General features: G+C 37.1%; 1 protein-coding gene across 1 annotated transcript; it reads left to right on the top strand.

The window, feature by feature from the left end:
* The first annotated feature begins 5,489 nt into the window (after positions 1–5,489).
* Positions 5,490–25,690, top strand: ERI1 (exoribonuclease 1). Its single transcript, XM_054565797.1, has 7 exons — positions 5,490–5,734; positions 9,865–10,043; positions 12,800–13,010; positions 16,846–16,929; positions 18,259–18,368; positions 20,324–20,438; positions 24,645–25,690. Exons 1-7 carry the CDS (start codon positions 5,627–5,629, stop codon positions 24,885–24,887), a joined length of 1,050 nt encoding a protein of 349 aa, XP_054421772.1. The 5' UTR covers positions 5,490–5,626; the 3' UTR covers positions 24,888–25,690.
* The last annotated feature ends 440 nt before the right edge of the window (positions 25,691–26,130 follow it).

The following is a 26,130-nucleotide window of genomic DNA, read 5'->3' as shown; positions in this document are numbered from 1 at the left end:
TAAATCTGGAATCTTTAATATGCACATTCATGGATGGTTATTTAAACAAACACATATAAAGTGTTCAAAACAAACTTTCTTGGATCATTTATTTAACAAAAATTTCAAAATTTGTACACACCTCCCCTGTTACTGGATTGCCACGCAGGTTTGGGCTTGTCAGCGAGACTACCCATCTGATGCTGTAGATAGAGCAGAAACCCTGTTTGTTCTGTGTTCTAGGTGAAATAGGAAATGATTTGTATACCAGATCACACACACGTTTCTAAGCAATTGCATATATCAGACAAGAGAGCCTAGTAGAATAAGGAATTATTTAACTCACAAATTTTATATACATATGCATATATATTTATATATAAACTGAATAAAATTATTGAAACTCTCAGATATTTTACAAAGCAAAGGAGTCCTTGCTAAGTAAATATAAGAGAAATGTATATTGCTAGAGGGGAGCCACAGACTGTAGAGATGGAAGAGAAAACCCCCTTCCCTCTGCAACCCCCTGCCAGCAGAAACAGTACTCATCACATGAGTTTAATTAATCTGGGTCCAGAGTCTTTTCAGTCCCTGCTCAGCAGGAACTGGTCATTTCTGTGGCTCAGTGACAGCCTATGTTTTCCAATTTTCTTCTTAATTTTTTTTCCAAATAATCATTCTGTTCCAGATATCCTATTGCTGCTCAATAGTATTTTACATTGGGTGCGGTCAGAGAGGATGACTTGTCTTTTGGTTTACTAGTGACTGGATCAAGAAGAGCCCCTATTTGGGCCTGATGGAGAGGACTGAACATCAACCAGAGAGTGTAGGCATTGAGCTAAAAGCCCTAGCTGAATGGGATCTGGAGTTTGTCTTCATTGGGGAAGGAAGGAGTGTACATGATGTGCAGGAATAAGGATGTGCAAGAACAAGGATGTGCAAGAATAAGGGTGTGCATGAATACATGTGTTCACCAAGATTGTGGCAGAGGCTGTTCATAGTCTGAACATTTGATCTTCTCTTTTTCTGCAACAGCAGACTTTCAACTGTTTGTAGTTAACTGTTCACAGAACTATGACAACATTTCCCCCAACCTCTTTTGCAACTAGTGTGTGGTTATGTGAATAGAAGCATAAATAATGTGCATGCCTTCGGGTGTGACCGTAAAAGGAAATGCACATTCTCCCTTTCAATTTCTCCCTCTCTCCACTGGCTGGACAACACACAGAACGCTGCACTGTCTGGAACATGGGGGTGAGAACAACAAACTAGGAATGGTGTAGCAACAAGATAGAAGGACCCTGGGCCCTTGGAGTCTTTGCCTTATGGAGCCAAGCTTTAACTTCCAAGAGATATAAACTTCTATGTCATTTAAACCACTGACATTTAAGGTCTTTTTTATTACACAGTTCAATCTTTATTCTAAAAAAAAAACCATACCAAGAATAAAAGTGGTTCTCATAAAGTGCAGAATCTAACAAAATCTGTAGATTTGGGGGAACATTCTGGAGAAGTAAAGTTTAATCTGTAATCTAAAGAATCACAGAAATTAGCCTGCGAAAACCCCAGCATAAGAACCAGCATAGGATGTTGAGGTACTGATAGAAGTTACTATGGAAGGAAATAGAAGGTATTTCATCCTAAACCTGGAGAGATAAACACAAGCCAGATTATTTTGAGCATTGCAGTCATCTTGATTAAGGAAGGTAAAGAAGATGACAAATCAAAAATGAATCCCACATTTCTGGCCACTCAACTGTGCAGATTGTAGAATCACTTGCTGAGAAAAGAAACAACAGAGAACTGGGTATGGTGGGAAGGTGAGTTCACTTTTTGATATGCTGAGTTTGAGGTGTGTGTAAGTAAGCAATTAGATGTATGGATATGGTGCTCAGAATTAAGATCTTGGGTGGAGCCCTGACTTGTGTGGCTTAGTTGGCTGGAGAATTGTTCTGTACACCAAAAGGTTGTGGGTTCAATTCTTGGTCAGTGAACATACCAAGAATGGATAAGAACATATAGGGTGAAAGTCTATACTGAGAAAAGAATATAATATAGAAGAAGGTCTAATATCCAGCTCTGAAGGCATCCCTATATTATACGAATATAAGAGGGGGAACTGACCAGGGAGATTGAGAAGAAATGGCCAGAGAGATAGGAAGGAAGCCAGGGAACTGTGTTGTCATGGAGACCAAAGTAAGACAGTGTTTCAGTAAATAAAGAATGGCCAACAATGTTGGATGCTGTTGAAAGGTCACCTAGAATGAACTCTGACAAGAGCCTACTGGGTTTAACTACATGGAGATAATTGGTGACTTCAATGGAGAAGTAAAAGCCCTGGGCTGTGGGGGTGGAATCCAAATTAGGGTAGGTTCCATAGCGAATGGATGGTGTGAGAAAACAGGCACTTCTTTCAAGAGGTTTATCTCCATAAGTGGGTGGGGGGGGGGAGAGAGAAGTAGCTGCAGGGTTTCTGAGGTTGAGGGGGGTGTTTGGTTTGGTTTGTCTTGTTAAGCTGGACATTTTTTAGTAAAGCCTGTTTAAATACAGAAAGAAAAGGTCCATTTGCAAGGAAAAGATTGAAAATAGAAAAGACAGAGTGGATAATACAAAATTCAACTGCAGTTAAAGAGAATAACCAGTTCTGAACCTCTCTTTTTTAGGTTTGTGCCATGCCCGAAACATTTAGGGGGGATTTCCCCATTCAGCTGTTTAACTAGGGCACATATTTTCCCAGGCACAAGGCACCACTGGTGTCATTGGGATTTCTCCCTTGGTGGTATACGGAAAGTAACAGCACAGTCAACACATAAAAACATTTGGGTCCCCTGAATGCTGCTATCACACAATCAAAGGAAAATACAGACAGTATGACTTAGGATGGTTCCACTTACGATTTTTCAACTTTACGATGGTGTGAAAGTGATTCTCATTCAATAGAAACTATACTGCAAATTTTGAATTTGATTTTTTCCCAGGCTAGCGATATGTAGTAGGATACTATCTCCTCATGCTGGGCAGTGACAACGTGCCATAGTTCCTGCTCAGCCACACATGATCACTAGGGTAAACAACGAATACACTACAACATCATATTAAATGCATTTCAATTTACAGTATTTTCAACTTCGTAAGTTTTTCAGGACCTAACCCCATCTTAAGTCAAGGAGCATCTGTTTCGGATATTGCGGTATTTCTTGGACATTTCAGGCACATTCTCAGCTCAGGGCTTTTTCCACTTGTTGCTTGCTCTGGCTGAAATTCTCTTCCCCTAGATATCCTCACAGTTTGCTCTTTCACCTCCTTCAGATCTTTGCTCAAATGTCCTGATAACATTCACTGGGTCATCTTTTTTTCTTCTTTTAGAGAAAAGAGATATATTCCGGGGAAAAGAAAAATAAGATTAACAGTTGTCATTAATTTCTCTGCAGTTGTGTGTTAGGCTTGCTTGCTTGCTTTATTTATTTATTTATTTATTTAATAAAGCCAAAAAAAGATTATTAGTTCAGGAGTTGTATCTTAGAAGTCTTTATAACTTCTGAGCCTATAAACCTTAGTTTATAAACACAAGGTTAGTCTGCTGTTATAAGGTAAAAAAAATACAGTCCACTTAGGAAGAAACAGGTGATATTAGAAGTAAACCATCTATGGGAGATTTCCACTTGTGTCCCATTCTCTATTAGGAAATTACCATATAGCTTGAAGTGATCCTGTATTCATTTTTTTAAATAATAATGGTCAATAACTAATCATCCCAGTGGCTACAATAAGTATTTATTTTTCCTCTTCATAGGTCTGCAAGTCTGCTGGGATGACTCTACTTCAGGATGTGGCTTTCCTAGGCTTGTTTGTCTGAAAAAGCCTGTCTCAACCTGCTAAGTATAGAATTCCATGTTGACAGGCTTTTTTTTTGTTTGTTTTTGAATTTTTAAAGTTGTCATTTCGTGTTCTTTTGACTTGTAGTTTCTAATGAGAAGTCTATAAAATTTCTTATTCTTGGTTTTCTGTATATAAAGTACCTTTTTTTCTCTAGCAGCTTTCAAGATTTTATCACTGTTTTTCACTAGTGTGATTATGACTTGGCCTGCTGTTTCCTTTACATGTATCCTACTGGCGCTTCTTTGACTTTCTTGGATCTGTAGTTTACACGTTTCATTAAGTTTGGAACACTTTTGTTAATTACTTCTTCAAATTTTTTTTTCTTCACTTTCATCCCATTTTGGGGGCTGCAATTAGCCTTTTTTATATTGCCTTATATGTCACTGAGACTGTGTCATCCCCCCCCCCCCATCTATTTTCTCTCTGTGTGCTATATTTTGGATGTTTTCTATTCCTATGTCTAAAAAATCATTATTTTTTCTGAAGTGCTATCAATCACATCCAGAGATTCTTAAAATTTCAGCTATTACATTCTTCTTTTCCAGAAATTCTTCTTGCTTTTTATTTTTAAAAATCTCTTCAGTTTCTCTCCTGCTATCTTTAAGTCCTTAAGCCTTAAGTACCTATTAATGCCATCATTATTGTCCTTTCTGGATGTTTCTATCAATTGTATAATTTATCTTCCTATTCCTTGGCATGTCTATTATTTTTGACTGGATGCATAATATATTGAATTTAATGTTGTTGAGTCCTGCATCTTGTCGTAGCCTTTTAGAGGGAATTAGACGTATTCAATAGTATTCTCTCCACTCTGGCTGCAGGAACTCAATTCCTAGTCTTGGGTGAGCTCCGAGAATTGTTTGGCTTACTGTTCCCCAATAACTGTTCTTTCCAGGCCTTGTGTTGTTTCCAATGACATATGCACTGATCTTTATTCTGCTAAAGATTCAAGGGTACTCCTAGGTGGATTTCTGAAGCTCTTTAGTCATGAATTCCGCCTCATAAAGCCCAACCAACTTGGCCTCCACAAACCCCCTAAACTTCAATCCCAGCCTTCAAAACTCAATGACACCTTTCTTCTCAGTTTCCCTCGGTCTCTGAGTTCCTCTTCCCTGTACCTCAGACTGGAAATTACTTCTAGGCGGAAAGCCAGGATGAAGAGGGGTCATCTTGTTTCTTTTCTGGCAGGTACAACAGTCCAGAACTGCCAATTATCCATGGTCTGAAAACAGTTTCACAAGTTATGCTCAGTTTTTAGTAAGTCCAGACCCACAGACTCATTTTTCCTTCTTGTCCAGCAGAGGATGTCTTGATTGTTTTGTTATTTGCTATGGTTAAAATTCATTTCTTAATGTGGTACTCCTCGTTTTCCTTCTCAGAAAACGTCAATGGGATCATTTATTCGGGTGTTACCCTCTAAAGACTGGAGTCTAGACTCCTGAGTAACTTCAATGGAAACCCGCGCCGCCTCCGCGTAGGGATTGGTCAGCCTATTTTTCACCCGCGGGCACCTCCCTCCCTTCTTCCTCCCGCCAGCGTCGGTACAAGCTTTGGCGTTCCGTGCGCTTTGACTGACTGCGCCTGCGCGGCGTGTGGACGCCACACGCTCCCGGAAGTGGGAGGTGTCTGCTCCAGTTTGTGTGACTGAGGCCGCGGGAACGCGAGCCGGTAATTTTTTGACGGAGAAAGGCGAGGTTTTAGAGCTTGACCGAGTGAGAGTGAGCGATTGTCGGGCTCCGGCTGTACTCTTTTTTTCGTGACACCCGGCATGGAGGATGAGCAAAACATACAGCCTGGCGGCGAGGCCGTGATTCCCGCGCGGCAGGAATCGCCGCGGTCCGAGGCTGGGGAGGAGCCGCAGCATCCGCATCCCGAGGTGAGGAGACAGCCCGCGCCCCGCCGTCGGGGCCCTCGGCTCCAGATGCCAGCGCGCCCCCGTCTTCCAGGGGTCGGGCGAAATCGCAGCCTGCGCGCCCTTTGACCCCGGCCGCGACCGGTTTTTCTGTCCCCAGCTCCGGGAGCCTTTACTCCGGGTGGTTGTCACAGAGCCCTCTGTGGCCCTGATTACTTTCTAGATGAGAGGAAACAGTCGAGAGAAGTATGTGAACGGTGGTTTTTTGAGTTCTGAGTGGGAATTCTGATACAGCCATTCTCTGCACGGTGTTGCCATAGTCATTCTGCCTGCCTTACCGGTAATTGGTAGGCTTTTTAAATTTTTTTTTTAAATCGCACTTTGTGTATGTCACTTATGACCTTTAAGCCCATGTCTTCCAGCCTTAACAAAAGGTGATTAGGTTTTTTTTAGTTGGAGCTTCGTCCCTGACTTTTGCCCGCTTAACACTGCCTCAGACATGACTAATTTTCTAAATGATTTCATCGGTTTACTGGTAGATTTTAGTCAGTCACAAAATTGTAAAAAAAAAAAACGGACTTAAGAGCTTATTTATTTATCCTACTTAATGAATATAGTTATTTTGACCAGCGCGGAGGATTGTAAATAACCTAATATTAAAATTGGTCATTTTCTTTTGATAAACTAATGTAAGAGGCTCCCTAGCTAATGCTGCTTCCATCTACAGGTAAATTCTCCAAGTCTGGAACAAGCAACTGGAATAATCTTTTTAAATAGCACGGTTCTTACTGGGGTGCACCCTCCTTAGTCGCCGGTTAGCTTCCCAGGGGACCGGGCGCCGGTGCGCACAGCGAACTGCAACAGCCACGGCGCTTCCCTTTTGCTCGCAGTGCACCCGGCTGCTTTGCCTTCTCCCAGGGTCTTTGTGTGCTCCCTTTGCCCTGCCTGCTCTTCCCGTGGGTTTTTGCATAGTTATCTCATTCTTTCTTAGATAAGATCTTCAAAAGAGGCCTTCCTTGTCCCTCAGTCTCTAAAGAGCCATTCTTTTTCCACCTCATTTCCCTCTCAGTCTGTGGTCCTGTCAATATCATCATGTAAGTCAGTTTAAGAATATTTTTTAAAGGTTTTTTTTAATAAGAGAAGTGCAGCTGAATATATACTTCATTATATTCGAGTCTTCAAACTTTAAGATATGGCGACTTAAAGCCCGGGTCTGTGCTCCAGACTGGTTTTAGTGACTGCCGTATTTGTTAAAAATCTGTTGAGTACTCTTAATAAATGATAACAGTTTTCTAAAATTCTCAATTAAGCAAAGTTTTTTTTTTGTTGTTGAAACTTAGCTAAGTAAATTACTTAATTTTACCCTAATATCCCTAATATTAGTTATATTTGTCAAATACATGTTGCATTTATATATTTTTTAAAAGTAGGTTTAAATTCCATCAGAATTCTTCCTTCAGAAGAATGTTAAGTTAAATTCTGCAGTTAAGTTCGTGTGTGTGTGCAGATGCAGAATTTTTTTTTAAATTAGATAATGCACAATTTTGGGGGCAATAAAATAATGGAAATAGTTCCAAAATATCTATTTTCAAATGTTCTTGCACATAGGAACATTTTCTTTTCATACGCAGTTACTAATTTATTTGTTAAAGCATATTCCATCATGAAACAACAAATTGTGTTCATTAAACAAACCTCTAAGGATCAAGCTATCAATTCCTTTCTTATTACAATAAAGGACATCAATTTTGGAATACCTATCTTTTTGTAAAAGAAAATATGTTACTTTAAATTCAACAACATTTCAGTGCTTTGCCACATGATCAGGGTGAACTTGTGTTAAGTATAAAAGATTTCTGTGGTCACTCTACGTAATATAAAGATTCGGTTATTTGGGATAGTATAAACCATACAACCACTTGGATTCATGGAAATTGCAAAATGTCTCAGTACTGTGAGGGTGAATATTACTCTCCCTCTGAAATACTGATTACACAGTACTACACAGATACTGTGTAATCTGTCGTACTTCTTCATTATGTGGCCAGGAGTGTGTGTGACATGCGATAGGTGGATATTGGGGAGGATGCAGTTGTCTGTCTCTGCATTATTTAGTAAACAGATTTTGTGTTTTTGTAGATTAATAATCTGCGTAGCGTTTTTAATTTTTTTTTTCTTGCTCCTTAGTGGGTCTACTTAAGCACCCTTCTTTGGCCGGCATTAGTGTAGGCGTGAAATTTGAGAGAAGACATTGATCACTGAGTTCCAGATCTTGACAGTGCCCTGAAATTCACTGAAGGAAGAGGGCTCACGTTGGACCCAGGAGAGGAAGCAGATATTTATAGAAATCATGCTTGATAGCATATATCTAGAAGAGGCCTAAGTATTAACTTGCGGGTAACTTATATAGGTTCTGTTTTAGATAAGAATTAAGTAAGTGAATCAGAGAGAGGATTTTGCCAAAAAGAAAACTTACTTAAATTAACCAAGACATCAGTTTTGATAGACAAACTATTACTCATTGTTCACCTAAATTTCAACCTGCCTGAAGATGAAGTTAAAAAATTAAACATTATTTACAGACAAGATAAATTAGCCTGATGAAATTCTAATGATAAAATAACCAGTTATCATAATTTAATGTTATTGAAACAGTTATTAATTTTAGTCAAAGGTCAGTGTAATAAACTTCAGTATAATATTTTCTTTCCAAATACAGGTGAAAGTTTATTTAGAAAATCATAGAGGTACAAAAAGTGAGCCAGCGGGGCTGTGTGGGCTCAGGATACAAATTGCACAGGCAAAGGAAGGGCCTTGAGAGCTTAGAAGAGAGAGAGAGCGCAAAGGTATAAGCCTTGAGGGAAGGAAGGTGGGGGATGGTGTGGGGAAGCATGAGAGAGAGAGAGGGAGAGAAGGAGGGAGAGACTAGTTATTATGGACAATTTGCATGTTAGAATTGCTGGCCCCTTCTTCAGATGATATGGGAGAAATTCTTGAGTATTCTAGCACACAGGACCTAGCATTACATTTCTAGTAAATGTATGTTGAATTAAATTGAGAACTTATAGTGAGAAATAGTCCCTGAACCTTCATGATCAGTTCTGAGTCAGGGACTGTGGCCTTTTCCTGGTTATCCCCCTTAATCTATAATTAAATCACATGGGACAATGTGGTAAGTTATGACTAAGTTAACAAGTTTTAATATAGATTAATAGCAAGTACCAAAGTATTTTTGAAAACTGGAACATCCCTAATATTTGTAACATTGCATGTGGAAAATAATTAACTTATAAATGAATCTTTGAAGCAGCATCTTAGTATATTGGGACTACGTGTGGAATGATTAAAATTAAGTCTTTTTTTTTTAAACACATTTTGATTTCAGAAAAGAGAAAAGGTTTATAACATAGTAATACAGTTATTGTGAATAATTGTTATATTTGACTTTTGGAAATTGTGTGTTTGAAACTGAATATATTTTCTTTGCCTAGAGTACTAGGAAATTTTGAACTAGATTACTAGTTCATTTTATTTTTATATTTGGCAATTTGTTAGCTTTGTGAAAGGAAGTCAGGTGAAAAAATTCTCAAGAAGTCACTTATTTATACATGCATAATGTTGTAAAGATTCATTTAAAAGTAGTTTGTAAATTGTAGAGTACTGTTCATCAGAAGATCTCTTGTCTGGTGGTAACAAGTAAAATTATCATTTATTAACATTAATAGCCATGGTGGATATGGTATTAGGAGCCTGCTATACATAATCTCATTTAACACTTATAATAACCTTATGCCATTTGAGACAATTATGGTTTGCTCTATAGATAAGCAAGTGGAAGATCAGAGGTTAATTAGAACTACCCAAGGTCATGCTGCTGGTAAATGGTCAGCTGTGGCTCTGTATTGAAGTGGCTGTGACTCTCAATATCAGTGCTCTTTTTACATAGCTTCATTGTTACAAGGAACTTCTTGACTCAGAAGAGAACAGGGTCCGTTGTATTGGAAACACATCTCTTCCTATCCTGCCTTCCCTCCAGTAGTGACCACAGGCATTTTTCATTGAACATGGAGCACAAAGAGATGCCGTCCTCAGGAGTTTGATTCATTAAGATCTTTGTACTAATTTTAAACTTTTTCTTTTTCTTTTTTTGGTAGAAAAAGCAGCGATGTAGATTTGATGGTCAAGAAACAAAAGGATCTAAATTCATTACCTCCAATTCAAGTGATTTCAGTGACCCAGTTTACAAAGAGATTGCTATTACAAATGGTTGTATTAATAGAATGAGTAAGGAAGAACTCAGAGCTAAACTTTCAGAATTCAAACTTGAAACCAGGTAAATAAAAATAACTTTTTTTAAAATTATAAAAGTAGTACATGCTCATCCTAGAAAATCTTGAAAACACTGAAAAAATTAAAATAATCTATAATCTAACCATCAAGAAATAACCATTATTATCAATTCAAATAACAACTGTAACTTACAGTCTTGTACATGAATCTTTGTGTGCAGCTCTGATATTTTTTCTCTCAGTCTGTTACATGATAGACTAGGACTGAGGAGTCAAAGTCTCTTAATTTTTTGAGTATACCAGCAATGTAAAGGAATATCTATCTTACTATGTTAATTATGTTTTAAATTTTTTTAGTTGCTCCTTTGGTTGCAGGATAATATTTTATTAATGACATTGAATGTTTTCTTTTGTCCATTCGCATTTTATAAGGAAGGTTTCTTTGAAACCAGATTATTTTAAAAAGTCATTTACCTATCATAAAGTATTTTTTCCCTGTTTTGGTTTCTAAAAATATGCAGAATAATAGTATGCATTATGTTTAACTGTATATGGAATGAGAGTTCAGTGCAGCTTACTCAACTCTGTGTGTGTGTGTCTTTAGTCAGATGAATACATACTTAAGATTTTATTAGTTCTTTTTTTGCAAAACAAATTTTTTTCACTTGGGATGTGGGACAGGAATGACCTTTGGAATCCAGAAAAACATGAAGATTGTTGATGGGCAATAGAACTTCTGGGCATCAAAAAAAAAAAATTGACTACATACAATAGATGAAAACTGTTATTGTTTTTAGCTATCCCTGAATCCTTCTTCTCTGTTAAGGATTATTGCTCTTTCCTTTAAAATAGAGTTTTTACTACTTTTTAAAAGAGTACACATGTATTTTTTCTTTTAGTTTGTCTACATCTTAATTTGTGAAGAAAATTTTTACTTCATTTTCCCTTAACTCTTTCTATTATGAAGATAACAACCTGTAGCCTGTGGCTTTTCTGAGCAAAATTTTTGTCCTTCCTAGGTGTGAAGAACAATTGCTTACTCCTGATTTGCATGAGAACTAGAGATCTAGATGTATATTTATACATTTATTCAACAAGCACTCACTGAATTCTAAGCACTACACTAGGCATTACAGTTGTAAAGGTAGAACAGATCTATTCCCCACTTTGTAAAACTCATGGTCTTTTGGGAAAATACACGGACAAATAATCACAATGCAGAGTGACCAGTGCTATACAAGCTGGCCATGTACAGCATGAGAATACACGAGAGAACTCTCTTGGGGATTCAGGGTAGCATTTGAATTGATGTGCCAAACAGCTCTATTACAGGCAGAAAGAACTCAAAACTCCTAATTTCTGTTTATATGTTTCTTGCTACATGATTTTTCTTTTTCTTAAGCTGTTGTGCACCCAAAGTTGTAGAACATGAAAGTATACCACATATTCAGGCAATGACTTGTAGCATGTTTTGTCTGTAGTATGTGATGTTCCATGGGGAGTGGGAGCTTCTGAAGATTACACTGAAATGATAGGTCATAGCTAAGTTGTGAAAGAACTAGAGTCTAAAGTCTTACGTTTTACTTTGTAAGCAGAAGGGAGGCACTGAAGGTATTTTCCGCAGGAACTTGGCACTAGTGCTTAGTTCTCAAGTACCGTAAAGAAGGAATAGGAAGGTTGTGATAGTGGAGGCATTTACCATAGTCCAGGAAGCTAATGGGAACCATACCAGAGAGAATTAAGGAGACCCAGAGTCTGAATGTTTTTCTGAGTTGGCATTGGCAGAAATGGTGATGGTTTGATTGTGGAGGGACAGGGAGATGTAAAAGACACAAGTTTCAGGAGCAACTTGTTAAACATTTGTACTGCCCGTAGGTTTACAGGCAACCTTTTAGTAAAACATGGTTTCTCCAAAAAAAGAAAGAAACTAAGAGGAATTCAAAGCTGTCACGTGACACAGAGGACACTCACAATAGCTTAATATGAAAAAGACTTATGGGGTTTCCTTGCTAGGTTTTGGTAATTTTGAAAATCTCAAGCAAATAAATATATTAAGACATTTTGTCTTAAAACAACTAACTACTGGTTAATCATCAGTATTTTTATGGATAGGATTGCCTTTCAATGGTAGTTTAGAAAGGAAAACAAAAGATTGCAAATATATTTTTTTTAATAGTCACTAATCGGTGCTGTGACCAAAATGCCATACTTGTCACTACACATAAATTAATAAGATGTTACTTTTACCACCATTTGTATTTGCAAGGCATTATCGGACTCAGCCAAATAAGTCCTGAAGGAAGTCTGAGCACTGGTTGTTGCTCTCAATTTTTTTTGAAGAAATAGATGCTGTTTGAAGAACATGACCACCTTTATCAGCCACTGTTACCTACTTAGAACAACCAGGGAAATTTTTCTATTAATTAAAAATGTTTAATTTATCTGAATTTTCACATGTCGCCAATAGAATAATTCACTATTGATTTCAGTTTTTGGGTCATGTGTGTCATCTGAGTCTTCAAAGCAATGCAGCTGTGTAGGTGGTGTATGGTGTACATTGCAGACAATGCCCTTATGTACCACAAAAATGAAAAGTTACTTGTGAAGGAAAATAGTAATTCTCTATCAAACGTGGTATTTTAATTAGTACTTTGCTCAATTAGCTTTGAGTCTTGTTTCCTTTACATTCATTTTAGCTAACATTTGCTAAATTATGCTGTGACTGCCAGTGACAGCAGGTAAGAGTTCAGGTTCTTGGCTATGAAATGCACCTAAGAGTTAATTTTATTATTTTCCCTAGAGGTGTAAAGGATGTACTAAAGAAGAGGCTGAAAAACTATTATAAGAAGCAGAAGCTGATGTTGAAAGAGGACAACTGTGCCGACAGTTACTATGACTACATTTGTATTATTGACTTTGAAGCCACTTGTGAAGAGGGTAACCCACCTGAGTTCTTACATGAAATAATTGAATTTCCTGTCGTTTTACTGAATACTCATACCTTAGAAATAGTAAGTGAATTGTTGTATTTTAATTTTATTTTCAGCAGCAGCTCTCCTGGGGCTGGTTAATAAATAAGGCAGAGGATCTCAGCTGCAGGTTCAGAGAGAATGAGAATTCTGAAGTAGGCTTTTTGTCCTTGCCGTGTGCTTTATGTCCGCTTGATTGATAGACAAGCTGTAATAAAGTAATTTCAGAGTCTGCTTTTCTCCTTTTCCAGTAGCTAAAATTATAGTGGGTTTTTTTTTTTCTGTTTGCTTAGAACACATATCTGGCTGGACATCAGAACCTCCTGGGTTGTCGGGACAAAAATGCTGATGCCTGGCCCTCATCCCAGAGATTCTGGGTCAGTTGTTCTGTGCTGGGGCCCCTGACATCAGCAGGTTTGAAAAGCTTCTCAGTTGATACACAATCAGGGTTGAGAACCACCACTACAGACTAATGTGTGCTTTGATGTCTAAAAAAATCACCTTTCAACTTAAAACTGGCCGTTTTACAGTATTATATACTGTAAAATGTGTGTGTGTGTGTGTGTGTGTGTGTGTGTGTGTATATATATATATATATATATGCTTTAGGTACTAGTTGTCAAGCCGCTAGTTCAAGAAGTCACCGGGAATTCTCCAAAACAATACTCTCTGTCTTGTAACATCTGAGTGAGGATGTATCATAACATCTCTTTATCCAAAGTTACTCCCAACAAATTGGAAGTAAATATAAAAAGGCTTTATACATTAAAATGCATAGGTTTTTAAAATTTTTTTAGTGTTCTTCAGAGCCTCATTTAGTTATATTTTTAATCACCCTATTTATTTAATTTACATGTCCAAAGCGCATTAAACGTAAATAAGTCAAAAGGAAAAATGAACTATGAAGGCAGATAATCTTCCATATCTCACTAGATCCTACTTTCTATCTTACTCAGGACATTGTCCTCGCAATTCTTCTCCCTCATTTAGACATTAATGATTTATTGCTTTTCTTCTATATTGTCCCCATCATATGCAGGGATGTTGTAGTTTTTCACAATATAAAAAACCTTCACTTGATCCCACTTCCCTGCCAGCTACCCTATTTCTTTGTTTCTCTATGGCAAATTTCTTTGAAAAAGTTATATATATTTCTGTCTGTTTTCTTCCCATTCTCTCTTAAACCCACACCACTGTAGGTTTAAATAATGTATTCAATCCTATCCCTACACTAATATTAGTAGTCATTGTCACCCTTGACCTTTACCTACATCCTGGTAAAGCTAACCACGCCCTTCTTGAAAGACTTTCTTTGTGACTGACTGCCAGGACACCTCATTCTCTTGATTTTTCTCCAGCTTCACTATATTACCTTTTGCAACTGCCTTTCTGGTTCCTTCTTTTCTTCCCCGCTTCCTAATATTGGATGCCCCAAGTTCCAGTGCAGGTCCTCTTCTTTAATGATTTCATCTATCATCTTGTTCCTTAGCTTTAGAAGCTGCATACTGATGACTCCCAAATAAATACATATGTCCAATCTGGACCTCTGTTCCAAATCTAGACTCCTTACTTAACATCTTTCTTAGACATCTAAACAGACATCTTAACAAGTTTCATATTGAATTCACCGTGAATTACCCATTTTATCTTCAGCCTACCCTGGCTTGAGTGATGGCAGCTCTGTCTAATTGCTCAGTTCAGAACCTTGGTATCATCCTCGATACTTACGTTTCTCTCATATCACGCATCTAGACCAACAGCGACTCCTGTTGGTTCTGCTTTCAGAATATAACCAGAATGGAGTCCCAGTCAGTTCTTGTTGGATTTCCTCCATTCACCAGCTAACTGGTTTCTGTTTTTGTGTCTCTGTCCCTGTCCCCCACAGCCAGTTCTCAGCATAGTGTCCAGATGATTCTTATAAAATGTAGGTCAGACCATTTCATTTCTCTGCTCATAACCCTTCAGTGGCCCCCCCAACTAACTCAGCAAAAGTCATATTTCTTGTATGATCTGTCTTCTTGCTGCCTCGGATTGTGCCATATTGACATGCTTGCTGTTTCTCAGGAAACACCACACGTGCTCCGTCCCCGTCACCTCCCAGGCTTTATGTAATTCCTTTCTTCCAGAGGGTTTGCTGCTAATGCCTTTCATCCCTGTCCTCTAACCTAAATAAAGCCTGACTGGGTTACCTGTTTAATAGTGTAGCGTAGACTCTGCCACACACCCAGTGTTTCTGATACCTCTTACCTACTCTGTTTTCTAATAATTCTCCTCACATTTTAACTATGTAAGCTATTGAAGTATTAATTAAACATTTGGCCAATGAATGCGTACCTCTCTATAGCATCATTCTACTAAAAGTATTAAATAGCAAAATTTTATCAGTGTTACACTTAGTATCACCTGCATGTAATGATAAGTGAAGTTGAAGCATATTTTTGAAAGATTTTTGTTTAAAATTATGAAACAAAATACCGATACTTAGAAGATAGACTTCACTGATTTATGAAATTCAATTAAGTAGAATTTTTTTTCTTTTGCAGTATGTCTTGTAAGTAAAGAGGATCTAAGTTTAAAAAAAACTTTTTCTCCTCACCCAAGGATAAGTTTATTGATTTTAGAGAGAGGGGAAGGGGTGGGAGAGAGAGAAACATCAATGTGAGAAAATATCGATTGGTTGTCGCCTGAACACACCTTAGGTTGTTTCCTGAACACACACCGCCTGGGATCAAACCCTCCGCCTTTTGGTGTATGGGGTGGTGCTCCCACCAGTGGAGCCAGCTGGCCACGACAGGAGCATCTAAGTTTTAAAGTGCAGATGTTCTTTGCTCTTCTTTACTTTTGCTCTTTTACAATTGTTAGTAAATATTTATAATTCATCTTGCCTAATACACTATAGTGTAAAAATAATTATTCTTAGAAAAATTTTACTTTTCTTTTTTTAACTTTAGTTTCTTAATTTTTTAATCTACCACAAAGAGTATTTGTCTTTTTCTCCCTGTCTACCTAGTATTAACAGTTTCTGCCTATACATCTTTAGGCTTTGAAATGGTCCTTAATTTTTAACAAGTGACTTAGCGTGACCTGGTTTGGGGAGGCAATAGACCCGGAGGTAAAAGTGCTAGGAGATCTGAGCCTGAAGATGACAGTACTGGCTGTGCTGAGATCACAGCGATCCTGTGAGCATGAAAAGGCAAGCCAGGAAGGTTCTGGAAGAGGTTCAAAACTGCTGAAACAAACAGAAAAAAAACCATTATCATCCTTTAAACTACTAGGTATCATAGATGCATACATAGATATCATACAGTCAAATATTGACTATTTAGAATTCAGTTTAATGGAATTTTAATATAATAAGAAGGACTATTCGGGAGTAAATGAGAGCAGTGATCTGGAGCTAATTTATTATAACCAAAGACTGGTCTTTGAACTAATTTATTATTATTTGAAGGCCTTTTAGAATCTGGAAGTAGAGGTTGCTTTTAATAAGCTTTACAGTTTCAAAACATAAACAAAATTTTTACCATTTTGCTGCTCAGGAAAATGCTTGTTTAAACTTTGTTTGCCGGCCTACTTGCAGACAGACACTTGATTTTCTGTAAAATTTTTTAAACTTTGAAACATTTTTTTAATTAAAGAATCAAGAGTGCTTCTGGAGAATTTATCAAAGAGCTGTCTTAATTAAAATGGATTATAAGGGGGAAAAATCAGAGTGCTTTGGGAGTAGGGAGTTACCCTTCAGTTGTTAAAGCTGTACAAGTTTTGTGCCATGAACACTTGTGGAATTATAGTCTCGCGTGGCTGAATTTGTCATGTATCATGTGCCACCTACCTTAAGTCATAGGAAATGTGTTAACTTGCTGTCTTTCCCTTGTAGGAGGATACGTTTCAGCAGTATGTGAGACCAGAGATTAACACACAGCTTTCTGATTTCTGCATCAATCTAACTGGAATTACTCAGGTTAAAATCTTAACGTTCCTTTTTCAGGAGTTTGAAAGAAGTTTTGAAATTAGTGATTTATTTCATAGTTTTAACAAATTAGTGCTGTAAACAATTTAAGTTAATACAATACTTTGCTTGCTTTGTAAAGATCTTTCATAGTGAAATTTTTAAGAAATATAAAAGGAAATTTTACATCTAGTAAAATTTTTCTCAGCTTTTCCTCTTAAGGAGCTGTAGTGATGAATCTAAAGGTTCGTTTGCCTGGAATGTTCATAAAACAAGTGTTGTTACTGTGCTGAACTTAGAGCTAAGGTTTTAAAATCTGTTCTCAACCTGACTTTATATGCAGTATAGTTTAATTTTTTAGGTCTCTGATTTTTGGTTGTATTCTAATGTGGCAGGCCCGTTGTTCATTTATTTAGTTCCTTTATTAATTAATTTATTCGTTCGTTCACTCTCTCAACAAATATTTGAGCGCCTGCTATGATATTTGCCAAGGTACTAAGGATACAAAGATGGTCAAGTCAGTCTCTCCAAGTTGGTTAACAATCCATGTTCAGGAGGACACAGAATAAACCAGTGATCCCAATGTGATGAGGAAGGCTGAGAAGTCATTCAGTGTTTCATCGTGATATATCATAGGCATCTGAAAAAACGGCTTCCTGGGACAGGGCTGTCCTGGGAAAAATTTCTCACGTTGGTGAACTGGGCTGAGTCACGATAGGTCAATAGGTGGAAAAGAATGCCTGGGCATTTCAGGTGTGGACGGCAGAGCCGGAAGTAGCTTGGGATGGTTCAAGGCACATGGTCATAACTCAGGCTAGAATCGTAGGCTGAGGCGAGCCAGCTCATGAAGATGCGTGCATGTTTTTTTAATACTAAAAGCTTGGGGAGTGTTTGAAAGGATTTTAAGTTTGGATATGATTTACATTTGAAGAAGATCAGTTTAGCAGTTGTATGTAGTCTGTGGTAGAAAGGTGTGAGCTTTGAAGATTAGAGAGATGACTACAGAGGGCTGTGGCTTTCAGCAGAACGAGATTTCCTTTTATTGGTAGGGCACTGGGTCGAGGCCTGCAAAAGGAGAACCATCGGGGATGATCCTGAATCTTGACTTTGGGGGGATTATGTGCCACACTTGAAAGCAGTCCCTAATACTCGGCTCTAAACAATTTTTTAATAGCCTTAATGAATCGTAAGATGTATCTCAGCCAAGGAAACCATGAAGAATTTAAAACATCATAGATAAGACTTTCTTTTCCTGTTGCTTTCCAGCCAATGTTTGTGTCTGGGTATTTAGTAGGACTACATGTACCTACTGATTTTTATATATTTTATTTATATCCCCAGGATCAGGTAGACAGAGCTGATACCTTCCCTCAGGTACTGAAAAAAGTAATTGACTGGATGAAATTAAAGGAATTAGGAACAAAGTATAAGTATTGCATATTAACAGATGGGTAAGTAGGAAAACTCTCTTTTTATCTACTTGTTAATATTAAAGATGTCCTCATTTACCTTTTAGAATAACCACAAAAAATATTATTTATTAAAAGAGACAGTATTTTTCCTTTTGTATTCTTGTTCTTAGTTAAATTTGAATCCTAGGTATCAAAGGAAGAAAGCAATGATAGCAGTCTAATCCAGGACTGGAAGACTAGAGAAAGATAAATATTAATATGTAAAATTAAAACTCTGTTTTCATCAGGACACTTACATTCTCAGAAAAGTCCAAACTCTTCAGTCTTGCTTTTGGGATCCCCTCAACTAATCTAACCCAACTTGTGTAGCCTAAGCTACCTGCCACTATTCTTTCACTGCAGCCAGGCTGGCCTGTGAATCACACGGCTTCTCCTGTATGTATTTACTCATGCCTTCCTCTCTTCTGGAAGGCTCTCTTGCTCGACTGCTTCAAAGCCCATCTCATGCTTTACTCTGGACACTACAATTCACATTGGATTTTTTTCCCTTGAAGTCATAAAATAGCTTCTCTGACATGTATCATTCATGATGGCATTTGACTAAATATTCTGATGTCTAAACTTCATGTATGGTAAGACATTTGTGCAAAGAGATAAAAATCCTTTTAGAGCAGAGACTTTTGTTACTGGAAGTCTTTCATATAATGCTTCCTGCAGTGCTGAGTTCAAAATGGGTGCTTAGAGAGCATTTGGGAAATGAAAGACTAAGGGGAAAGATGAGAAACATCAAAACAAGCATTGTGCCAAGGTAGCTCGTCTCCCATAATGCTGTTAAGGGTCAGGAAGAGAGTCCTAATCAACTTCTTTTTCATACTATGAACAGTTTGTACACTGCAGCTATGATGTCACCTACATCAAGGATTTAGAGACCCTCATGCACAATAGGGAAAGAGCATTGAATTTAATCACAATTGTAATTGTGTTTAAAAATGGACATTTGGGAAAATATTGATGGACCTCTTTAGAAATCTCATGTTGATTTCAAACACAAATGAGCAATATTCCTGCTAAAGTATAGAGGTACTTTTGGTGTAAAACAGTATGTGGCATTCGGTAAAAATCTCACACTCTGAGACAGACCATTCGAAACCAGTGCAATTTTGTAATGGGACAACAGTATTGGTTCGGATATAGTTCAGACAGCCCAGGCAAGCATCTCAGGGTGGGTGAAAGTTGCCTCAGAGGATATTACAGACGCATGGAAGCAGCAGCATCCTGGGGACAGGCAGTTGTTTTTAATTTTCTTAAAAGACACTTCAATTTTAACTCAAATCAACTACTGCCCTGTTGCCACTACAGTAGCTATTTGAGAGCTTTTTTCTTTGCTGCTGAAGGTTGTAAGTTTGATTGCTATTATTCTGACTCCCTTTGGCTAGGAAAGTCCATATGTGGAACCAACACAATTTCCCCATTATACAGTCCGTATTATCCTATTAAATGACATAGGTTGATTGGTGTTATAGAAACAAATACTGTAGCAGAACAAATTGTATTCTAACTACTTGATACTAGTTCCTTTTGTTTCTTTCATGTATTTTATTAAACTTTTGGTTTATTTCCAAATATACCTTTAATGAACTTCTTGATATGATAAACTTGGCATTAAAATAAGCTTAGCAGAGTTATTTTAGAATTATGAAACAATACTCAACAAGGTAGAGGTTTGCCCAGATAATCAGAACCACAGAAGTAATTGAGATGAGCCTAATAAGAATTAGTTTGTGGGAAAAAATTAATATATCCAATTTATTTTTTGTTATTTAAAGCTTATTTTTGAATCAGTATTTTTAGAGGAAGAGATTTTAATTTTTTAAGCTTGCTGTTTGAGAAAAGGGACATGTTTAAATAAAAAATTGAATGACTTAAAATACTCATTTATAAGAATAGTATAGCATTTATTTTAATCCATTTTTTTCCTGTTTTTGATTTATAAGTTCTTGGGATATGAGTAAGTTCCTGAACATTCAATGCCAGCTCAGCAGGCTCAAATATCCTCCTTTCGCTAAAAAGTGGATCAATATTCGAAAGTCATATGGAAACTTTTACAAGGTAAAATTTCTATATTTTGTTGATTATACTCTTATGCTCTTGATACATTTGTTATATTTTGCATGCACATTAAGTTGTGATCCACTTTCGCAGAAAAACACCATGTAATTGTTACTTCTCAGATTCCAAACTAGTTATGTTCACCTGAGTTTAGAAAGATAAGCTGTTTTTCTCATTTAACCTGTTTCTTAAGTAGGTTAACTTGATCTTCAATAACAGGTTTGAAACTGCAGAACTATTCAATTTGTGGATTGTTTATAGGACAATTAATCTCCACTGAACTTGAATGTTATCAAACTTAATATGTGTGCATTGTAAATTTTTAAAATATCTTTGCAGAGCTTATACTAATTGGCAGTCTTCCCCCATGGCCTTCACCAATTCTGGTTTATGTTCTCCTGAAGCAAATGCTTTCAACTTTTTAAGGCTATTTCTTCTAATGTTTACCTTAATATTTCTAAATTACATGTTTATGCTATTTCTTGAATTTCAGTTTGAGATCTCATAAGGTCCTGCAGTGGAAGTTGAAGGTTTGGCTCTTGACAAACCACCATTCCTGCGTGCCCTTCTCCCCCCTGCATCTTCACATTACCTCTACAATTAAATCATCATCCGGTGTACACGATCCTACAGGGATGGAGAGTGTTCACGGCCTCCCCTCAGAATTAATAATTGACTTCTTCAGTGTTCTTATCCTGTTCCTTTCCATTCAAACTGTAAATCACATCTCAGTATCTGTACTCAGAGCTGTTCAGGTAGTCTGTCAGTTTTTGTTTTTGTTTTTTTTCCTCTGAGGAATACCTGGAGCCTTTAATCCTGTTCTGATCAGAACTATTTGCTATTCAGGCTTCTAAAATCACCTAGGAGATTTCCTTTTCTTCGCTGTCATGTGTTAGATCTTGTGCCATCTTTCTTCCTTTACTACTTAATTTTGGTGAAGTGCATCCTAAAGTAGGTTCAAGAGAAAAGTTTTTTGGAAAACTTTTCTTTGTGGGTTTAACATTTCTTAAAACTGAGAACTATGAATACAGAAGAGTGGAGTTTGACAGATTGTTTTAAAGTGAAATCCCTTGTAATTTCCACTCATTCAATCCCCTTCCTTCCTCCCAGAGTCCCCATAATCCATACTTTTAATGGGAATCTTTCTTGCTTTTTGGTGTAGCTTCAATATTTATGTTTATCCTTATATAGATAGGTTTTGCCTATTTTGAACATAATTAGCATGATACGGGCTGTTTTGTTTATTTTGCTTTTTTTCCTGCAACTTTATGTTTGAGATGTATCTATGCTGTGTATATAGCTGTAGCTCATTTATTTTATTGCTGTGTAGATTTCCATTGTGTGAATATACCCGAGGTTATCTGGTCTACTTGGTCACTTGGGTGCATTCCAGTTTGAGACTTTAAGAACAGTGCTGCTGTAAGCCTTCTTGTGCGTGTGTGCTGGTGCCTCTGTGCACTCGTTTCTCCAGGGTCTAAACCTCGGAGTGCGATTGGTGGGTTGTAGGACATGCGCACCGTCGACATCGCTAGATAGCGCAGACAGGTCTCCCGAGGGGTTGTGTCAGTGTGTGCTCTCACCTGCAGAATGTGTGAATTGACGGTTGCTCCATGTCTTTGCCACCATCTGGTATGAGCAGACATTTAAACTGTTTGTAAATCTGATGAATGTCTCTTACAGAGAGGTTCTAGTTTGCATTTGCCTAATTACTCATGAGATTGAGCTTCTCTTACGATTACTAGCCATTTGGATTTCTTTTATGGAGTCCCTATTTAAATTTTCTACCCATTCTTAGAAAATTGGGTAGTTTTTCCTTTTGTAGTTAGTTGGTTTATAGATCTTTATTTTTGATACCGGTCCTTTGATTAGATTTGGTAAATATTTTTTTCTTTTTTTTGGATTTATTTTTTTTACTCATTTTTGATTTCTTAAACACACTATGAAAAATGCTCTCTTGCCTGGCTGGTGTGGCTCAGTTGGTTGGGCATTGTCCTGCAAACCAAAAGGTCCCCATTTTGATTCCCAGTCAGAGCACGTGCCTAGGTTATGGGTTTGCTCCCTGGTTGGCAACCAATTGATGTTTCTTTTCTCTCTCACATCGATGTTTCTCTCCCTCTTCTTCTTCCTCCTTACCCCTCTCTAAAATAAAAAAGAAAAAGAAAACTGCTTTCTTTAAAAAACAAGTTATGAAAACTTAGAGACACACTCAAAAGTAAGAAGGTGCAATGAACCTCCATTGCCTCGTTTCAACAGTTTTAAACTCATGGCTGTCACCGCCGTCCATCTCCAGAACTCATCCATCTCCCGGAACTAAGCCTTTGTTCTCATTAAACAGCGAGTCCCCTTGCCCCCTCTCTCCAGCTTCTGGCAACCACCATTCTACTTTCTGAGTCTATCAAATTGCTGTATTTGTTCTTTTGTGACTGGCTTATTTCACTTAGCTTAAAGTCTTTAGGGTTCATACAATACATGAAGCATTTTGTCAGAATGTATTTCCTCTGTAAGGCTAAATAATATTCCATTGTTTGAGAATTTCCTTTTTAAGGCCAAGTAGTATTCTATGGTACGTATATACCGCTTTTCTTAATCTTCACCCAAGGACATGCTTACTGATTTTAGAGAGATGGGAAGGGAGGGAAGTACCAATTTGAGAGAGAAACAGCAGTCAGCCTCCTCTTACATGCACACCCACATCCCAGGCATGTGCCCTGACCAGGAATTGAACCTGCGACCTTTTGGTTTACAAGAACATTCTGTTATATAAATCATTTAATGTGCTACTGAATTCAGTTTGCTAGTACTATTGAGAATTTTTGCATAGGTAATCATAAGGGATATTAGTCTGTAGTTTTCTTGTGGCATCTTTGTCTGATTTTGGTATCAGGGTAATGCTGATCTCATTGAATCAGTTAGGAAGTCTTCCTTTCTATTCAGTTTTTATAAGAGTTTGAGAAGGATTGATGTTAATTCTTCTTTAAATGTTTTTTGGAATTCACCAGTGATGCCAACTGGTTCTGGGCTTTTCTTTGGAGGATGTTTTTGATTACTGATTCAGTCTTCCTTTCTTATTGTAAGTCTGTTTAGATTTTATGTTTTCTTCATGATTCAGTTTTGGTAGGTTGTATATTTCTAGAAACAGTCTGTTTCACTTAAGTCCTTTAATGTGTTGGAAAGTTATTTTTATTTATATATTTTTTGAGTTTTTTAGTTTGTTTGAGGCAAACTGATGACAATGCCAGAGAGCAAGGTCTCACATGCTCCTGGAAGAGTTATTTTTAGAAGTATATTCTTTTATATCCTTTGCTTTGTGATTCTCCTCATAACCCAGTGAGTAAATAGTGCAGCCATTATTCTCATTGTAAAGAGGAAGAAGCTGAAGTTCTAAGATATGTAGGTGATACAGCTGTTCAAACTACAGAATGTAAACCCTTTTAAAAAAAGATTTTATTTATTTATTTTTAGAAAGAGGGGAAAGGAGGGAGAAGAACATCAATGTATGAGAGAAACATTGGTTGGGTGCCTCCCGCATGCCGCCAGCTGGGGATCTGGCCCATGACCCAGGCATGTGCCTTGACAGGGAATTGAACTGGTGACCTCTTGGTTCACAGGCTGATGCTCAGTCCCCTGAGCCACAGCAGCCAGGGCCAGAATGTAAAACTTAAGAAATCTTCATTCTAGTAAGGATATACTGAAGATAGAATAGTGGTTCTCAAAAGTGAAATTTGGGGAGATTTTTATATTTATTAAAATGGAGCTGGTATTTAAATAGGTTGAAAAATACCACATGACATTGTCTTTCATTTTGGATCTTCATTATCTTTCATCTAGAAATGTGAAATATTTTTGTGTCTCTAAGGAGTCAGTCAAGTAAAATAATACATTACAGAAAAATAGCATACAAAAAAGACTTAGTTTGTGTTAAATGGTAGAGCTTCGATTTAGAAGAACAACATGCTTCCTTTCATAAATGGTTAGTTATATTACAAAACTCCAAATTTTTTAGATGTCTTGAGGATTCCATTTGTTGATAAATATTTTCATAAGCAACACTAAAGCCCTGGAGCTTTGAGTTAGTTATTTGCTTTAATTAACCAGAAAAATTTGCTCTTTACTTAACTTTATTTAGTTATTATTGTTAATTTACAGTTTCTTATTTTTCTACAGTTACTTACTAAAGACTTATTTACTATGTGTTTTATTTTTCAGGTTCCTCGAAGCCAAACCAAACTGACAATAATGCTTGAAAAACTAGGGATGGATTATGATGGGCGGCCTCACAGTGGTCTTGATGACTCTAAGAACATTGCCCGCATAGCCGTCCGAATGCTTCAGGATGGATGTGAACTCCGAATTAATGAGAAAATGCATGCAGGACAGCTGATGAGTGTGTCCTCGTCATTACCAATAGAGGGCACTCCACCTCCACAAATGCCACATTCTAGAAAATAACAGTATTTTTGCCTTTTTGCCCCTGGATCATTGACTGGAGTTGCTACGGAGAAGCAGCATATGAATACTTACTGCAGTGCAAAATTTAAGCACCTTAAACATAAAATCTTATTACAGCTCTAGATACATATATATGAACAGATTCTGTGGAGAAGACATATTGAATTGTCACCAGCACTTTTATATGAGCAGTATTTGTTACACCGTAATAGTTCCTGCTTAGAACCAGGTTTTATAATTTAAGATGTCCAAGATGTGTTCCTTTTGGTTTTAAATGCAAAGGTTTATTGGCTCTTCTTTGAATGTCATTTCTTATTGATGTTAGAATATGTATAATGTATTTCTATATTAACATCATTAGATCAAATTATTTCTTAAAATGTAGAAAAGATTGGAAGGCGGACCTTATCTAGCCTTTGGGTTTTAAGAATATTATAGTCCTATTGATTTTTGAAGTTTATATGTGAAGTCCAGCTATATGTTAAATTTCATAAAGTACTTGGTACACATATCTGTGTTTCTTTTCAATTCATAATTGGAAGACTTGTGAAGATTATAGGGTCTCATTAAAAATTCAGTACCAACGCTTTTAATGGAAAATCAGAAGACAGTACCATTTAAAGGAATCTAAGGGCTGTACCTCAGATTTTATAATACACAGGTAAACTCAGTGGGGTTTGGGGGCTTGGCTTTTTGATTCCCTTCCTCCTTGTGGCATATACCTGCCCTAATTCTTAAATCTAAGAGACCATGCTTTGAAGTAAATTTAAAGATCACTACTGAATTTTGCATTTGTATTCAACATTGTGAGGTTAATAAAGTCCAGTAATGCTTTCTACCTGATCTTATGTTTTCATTACTAAAAACTGATTTTATGTAGCGGGTGGCCAATAAATTGCTGACTAGTTAATTCTTGACTAGTTCTAAAAAAAGAAAAGTGTTCACAGAGTTGAGAAAGTAAAACTATTTAGAAGCTGAAAATGCGTATTATCAGAATTGAATTTTCCCTTACAGTTTTTATGAACAATTTCATTGGCATTGGTCCTTTTCCATGGAACAATGTCATTGACATTTTTGCTGCTTTTACTTTCTAATAATAATTGTGATGCGACTTTATTTAAATGATTTATGTGATATAATCAAATGAATTTTATGGAGGTTTTTCAGCCCTGATGCACAGGAAAAGAGTAATTATTTTTCTTGATATGAGAATATACAGGGTTGTAGGCTTCTTGAAAGAATG

This window comes from Pteronotus mesoamericanus, unplaced genomic scaffold (assembly GCF_021234165.1).
Source record: "Pteronotus mesoamericanus isolate MK-2021 breed Mesoamerican mustached bat unplaced genomic scaffold, CSHL_Meso_final contig_169, whole genome shotgun sequence".
In the NCBI taxonomy this organism is placed as follows: Eukaryota; Metazoa; Chordata; class Mammalia; order Chiroptera; family Mormoopidae; genus Pteronotus; species Pteronotus mesoamericanus.
Note: the sequence above shows the minus strand (reverse complement) of the source record. Positions and strands in the feature narration are given on the sequence as shown.